Consider the following 5,885-nt stretch of genomic DNA (forward strand, 5'->3'; position numbering starts at 1 on the left):
CGCGACTGTACTGCTGAGCTCCTCGGACACATCTTCAAATGCTTCCGTCATTTCCAAATCTTCCTCCTCGTCTTCTAGAACAGAAAATGGACGATGAAAATTGACATTGAATTAAAAAGGAATTTAAATTGTGTTAAGCATAAATGCTTGTCACAAATGTCTTTGCCTGCTTAACACACAAATTTTATGACTTGACTTGGACTCGAACCACCAACCTCCAGATCCAGAGTCCACCGCGCTAACCAATGCACCACTAAGGTTGGTTTGAGATTTAATTATAATAAAGATGTAAGCTTAGACAGCGACAAAGCGGATCACAATAAGTTATGTTTTCGTGGTAAGAAAAGTCTCGTGTAGATAGTTGAGCTGGTTTAATTTCTAGCAAAAGAAAGTCGAGATAAAGAAAATAGGTAACTCGAAAAAAGCTATAAGCCCTAAGGTAGAAGAATTCAGTCTAACTCATATTTGCTGAACCAAAATTTTCCAATGTATGTACAAATCGCTAACTTATTTGGAGTTTGAAGTCCTGGATCGTTTGTGAAACAGGCCACTGATCCAGGACTTCCATAAGCAAATCTGTAGTTCTGTTCTTACCGGGTAGGGGCGTAGTTGTAGTGGTAGCCTGGGTTTTCCTCTTGATGGAATCGGCCACCAGTGGCGGCAGGGTGGATGCATTGAATGAGATGACATTCAGCACCTCCTGCACTACTTCTCGCTTGTCGAATGGAGGCATGTTTTATCTGGAAACACAGAAAAGGGCAGAACAAACGCAATGAGAATAATGGGATGGATACAAGATCAGAGGGAGGTCAGAGTTACAAGCTTTCTGTGTATGGAATATGTACCTATTGCATTGAAATAATTATGTGCATACTTTTTGGTGGAGATGTCACAACTACAACACATTATATCCCCTATTGGTGGAGATGTCACAACTACAACACATTATATCCCCTATTGGTGGAGATGTCACAACTACAACACATTATATCCCCTATTGGTGGAGATGTCACAACTACAACACATTATATCCCCTATTGGTGGAGATGTCACAACTACAACACATTATATCCCCTATTGGTGGAGATGTCACAACTACAACACATTATATCCCCTATGAGACAGATTTGGATTCTTATCCAGCCATTTGAAGTTAAAAAGCAAAGAGGATAAGGAGATTTTTATATTTAAATTAGGGTTAGTCTTGGGTTCATACTCGTTTTAGAAGCCCAGTCTCTGAGGAATCTACTGAAACACTATCAATACCATTATTAGTGTTCATTCGAAGGAATTGCGTACGAGTAATCTGATAAGTTTAGCTTTATACCTACTCACTGTACGGGTAACCCGACTACATACATATACGTACATCCGAGTATAACCCCGATTAGCCCCAAGAGCTTACAGTGGATGCCTTCGAAATAATGAACATTATCTCTACTTAATCTACAGAAAAACTACAACAGCTGAAAATCCAATATCCATTAGATAAAAATTGCAATTTCTCTGAGAGCTTTCCGGACCGGAAGTCATACTGTTAAATTTTAGAAAATTGAATTCGAAAAGTAGTAAACTCATGAAATATCGAAGGTATAAGAAAGAGGAGAAAATGAAAATTGGACGATTTTCTTACCTGACCGCCCTCGCCTTCCACACTTTGCAATTCACGCCATTCCTCGATAGTTTGAGCCAGATCGATCTGACACAAGGCCACTTTGACCTCGCCGATTTGATCGTGCTTGGAAAATCGGTCGAAATCAAAGATGGCGAACACCAAAGTTTTGTTCATGGCGTCAGCGTATGGAACTCCCTGAGAAATAAAATCATTTGATTACATTTTATTCATTGTAGGTACGTAATAGACACACAGGCGTGCTTACTGGAACTTGGCCTGGTGCACTGCCGTGCGCTCAGATTAGACACTGGATGACATTCGTGCAATTCAATTTAGCAGAGAAAAAGTTGTGGGAGTTTTTCCATAGGTTTTCTTTTGCAAAATTTGATGAATACCACTCATAGACCACCTATTTTACGGATGATTAAGTATCAGAGCATATCCTGTACCACCTACCTAACCTATACAACACTATTGATTAATGGTAAACATTAATATTGTTCTAAAAATATGGTGGAAAAAACGGAGGTGTCTTATCATCATCACCTCTAATATTTGACGTTCTTAAAAGTTCTTGACAGTGAAAAAACATTTCAACAAAAATAAACTAAGAAAGCTGAAAAACCTTGCTAAAGAATAAGAAGATACACCTACGTGAAAAATGGTCTAAATGGGTGGGAAAAGAAAATATTATATTAAATTACAGTTCAATGTGTGTTTCCTTCAATTACACAAACCCCTTTCTTTGTGATAATTTGATAAAGAAATAAAGTATTTGATAAAGATAAAGAAATTTAAATGGTGTCACTAGTTGAAGAATAACGCAGATTCTGATTTGCAGAAAATCCAAGATAATTGGTAGCATTACCTGCCGTATTTGCAGCTGCAAAACAAATACTCCAATTGCAATATAGGTAGATACCTACGCCATTTTGAAAAATAATACTGAATGAAAAAAAAAGAGAAAAAAATGCACTAGGTAGGTATACCACCAGCATAGTGTCTAGATTTTTACTTTATCCGGGATTATCTACCTATTATTGGTAATCGTAATCTACCTATTATTGGTAATCGTAAAATGAAAGGTAGGTATGGAAAAAAAAACTTTTATGCTTGGATGTATTGATAGCTTGATACATGGATTGATGGAAACCAAGTACGTATGTACAGTCCCATTTGGAAATCCCGTGAGAAATACAAATGGAAAGTGGAAAATAGCATCACGAGTCTTCTATTCCCACCCGTATTCAAGTTGTTCTATCGTGAACGAACCGTTTTATAACGAAAAGCTCAGCCCTGTTCAAAAACGTGAACAAACCTGTTCAAAAACTTCAGACCTGTTCAAAAAACTTACTTTAAAAACAAACGTTTCGTTAAAGACGGGATTCAAAGTTTTGCGATGAACTTTGGTTTCGAATTTCTTCTTCTTGTCTGGAAGCAGGTAGACTTTCACGTAGGGATCTGAGGTGCCCCCCATATCCAGGGCGGGCAGATCTTCAGCCTGTATAACCGTCACGGAAAGACTGTTGGCGTTGAAATCGTATTCGAGCTGTGAAACAAAAGAAACATGGAGATGTTGATAATACCGGCCTCGGTGGTGTAGTGTTCAAGACGCTCGGCTAATAAACAGGAGGGCGTGGATTCAATCCCAGTCGAGGTTGGGATTTTATCCTAAAAATAATTTGAGAATAATTTGACCACAATAATAGTAGTAGCCTACTGCTGGAGTAAAGGGACTTTTCAGTCCTTTGGGAGCAGTATAAATAAGCACTATTATTATAATTTCATGAAGCCGGGCACATCTATCGGTATGGCACTCTTGTTGATGGATGGTACACCAGACTAGTTGCCATCCATCGGGCAGCAAGCACGTGCCTTAGGGGCAGTAAAAGGAGGTGGAGGAATGGGGAACCGTTTGTTCAGGTTTGAAGATGGGCAAATCAGTTAGTAAAACTTTTAGATTGAGAAGATAGAAGGATTTCTTAGAGTATGGCAATATATAACTCATGGTTCTGAGTTCTGAGGCTTGCCGACCAACATCGATAGTAAAATTAAATTAGGTTAGGTAAATATTAACTTGATTCAAAACAAAAGAGAGTTTCCCACTTTACAAAGAGGTGAAGAAGTAGAACTTCAAAGTAAGAAAGAACGGTAGAGTATAAAAAAGAAACAAAGGCATCTAAAAGTAAGAAGTATAACAGCGGTATCTAAAACCTTACAACCGGAAGCTTTTTTGTTTGACTTTATAAAAATGCGCCAATACAAGGTCGCCCTCTCTGCCCTAGGTATCAATACAAGTTTCAATACTCCCTGCCCTAGGTATGACCCAATAGATAAAGTTCAATCTTTGTCATCTTCTCTATTTATAATATTATGAGCCATACATAAAATAGGCACCGAATGACTTTTATTAAACAATTAATAAGCTGTGCACACGGACCTTCATGAAGTCTTTTTCTAACGTTTATTAACACGTAGTCACGAGTTGTCGAGATTTCAGATACCCTTCCTAATACGGTTAGAAGATGGTAAGTTTTACTGTTCCTGAGTAAGACGGGTCATTGCTATCGATGCAACGTAGGAAACAAGAAGTGGAAGAACGACAATAGGCCTTATCGAAAAATGAACAGCCGGTGCTAAACAACCCCGACAGACTATGGTTAGCAAACGATTTTTATAGCAGCGCGTCTCTACCTAATCGTTCCTAGCAGCACTTAGAGTAATAGACAGGTCGGTGAGAAACCCTAGCCTAAAGAATTTCTCTTCGCATTTATCATGTCTTTAACGCAACAAGTGTAATAGAGGATTTGACAGCGATATACTACTTAAATTTCCAATCCACTAGGTGACAAATTGCTTTTGAATAATGTACGAGCGATTTCGTTTTATATTTGAAAGACCGTCATTAAAACAAAAAAAGTAACAACTGGTAAATAGTACTCATTGGAAGTATGTAAAATTCTACATGGCGTACGACTGGCAAACACCGGGAGTTCCTATTTCCACGCAACTAGAGAGGCCTGCAGCGAAGACTTTACCACCAAGAGCAAGATGAAGAAGAGTAGTTAACCTTGCAAACTGCTCTTAATATACTTACGGCGTATTTTGGCACCTTAAGCGCAAGGACAACTTATGTCTAGAGCAGAAATAAGAAGTGTGGGTCTACGATTCCCGGAGTATTAATTCTTATGCGTTAAATAGTAAGCCGCTGGTTGTCGACTAAACATGACTAAACCGATTGGTTGTTAAAAGAATTCCTCAAACCGGGATTATTCCCTTAGAGTGAGAACAAGGGTCCACAAGTTGGGCTGTACCTTCTCGAGAGTGTCTCTTACGTCTTTGTAACGTCTCCTACCGCTCTTCTTTCTTCTCTATTTCGACCCTTTTACCGTCATATTTCATTCACGGGAGATTTTATTGATGAGGACTTTCAAGCTGTCATACTGAAAGGCAGGCCTTTCGAGAGTCTGCTTTAACGTTAAAAATAGAATTACCTATAATCTAAAAGTCGACCAACATCAAAAAGACATATCTAATTCATCCTCTATTACAAGTAATAAAGCTTCCGTAGGCGACATTCGAGAACCCGATTAGCCCACCAATATGAGCCTACATGCATATTCATATATCCAGCCCAATGGGCATGTCAACTCATCCATATTTCGATTTGAAATAGTCTATGAGCATGCGTTAAGGAAGCTTACTTGTGATTAATTACCATAACTATCACAAAGTCATCTAAGGAGTCTCTGACCCCGAAGATTGCTCATACTTGGGCTTCTGATTGGGATTAAATTTATATTTTTAGAGGAATAGGAGAAAACGAAAAATTGAAGTTTACCGACCTTTTCTTAGGTTTTAGACAGAGTACAGAGTGGGCATGATCGGTTCCGTTAGTTTTTATCGTGTGTTTTCAAGCTTTATCTTGAAGTATTCAAGTCTGACCCCGTTATTTTTTATTTAACCTGATTTAACTCATCTTTTAATTTCCCTTATTTCTTGTTCTGCTTCCTTTGCCCTTCGGAACCACCTGCCTCCCTTTGGTCTTTCATCTACTTTCGGCTTGACTTTTATTGCTTTAATTAACGTGTTCTTGCGGCGAGACACGACCTCCCTCTTTCTCTCGAATAAAGTTTCGAAAACACTTTAAAAGAGCTTCGCGTTTCAAGGGGCGTCTCCTTTCTGCCGGTCTTTAAGTTTAATAACTTGGGTATGAACTATCGTCCCCGGAGACCCTGTCTCACCCACATAACTTTGAACATACCCATGG

General features: G+C 38.7%; 1 protein-coding gene across 1 annotated transcript; it reads right to left on the reverse strand.

Annotated features, from left to right (window-relative positions):
• Positions 1–736: 736 nt before the first annotated feature.
• On the reverse strand, positions 737–3,158 carry LOC103521886 (synaptotagmin 1-like). The gene is made up of 3 exons (XM_026832350.1): positions 2,970–3,158; positions 1,623–1,810; positions 737–740 (listed from the first exon to the last, which is right to left on the reverse strand). The coding sequence occupies exons 1-3, from the start codon at positions 3,090–3,092 to the stop codon at positions 737–739; spliced, it is 315 nt and encodes a 104-aa protein (XP_026688151.1). The 5' UTR covers positions 3,093–3,158.
• Between the last annotated feature and the right edge of the window lie 2,727 nt (positions 3,159–5,885).

The sequence above is a fragment of the Diaphorina citri genome, unplaced genomic scaffold, assembly GCF_000475195.1.
Source record: "Diaphorina citri unplaced genomic scaffold, Diaci psyllid genome assembly version 1.1 scaffold6210, whole genome shotgun sequence".
NCBI classification, from domain to species: Eukaryota; Metazoa; Arthropoda; class Insecta; order Hemiptera; family Psyllidae; genus Diaphorina; species Diaphorina citri.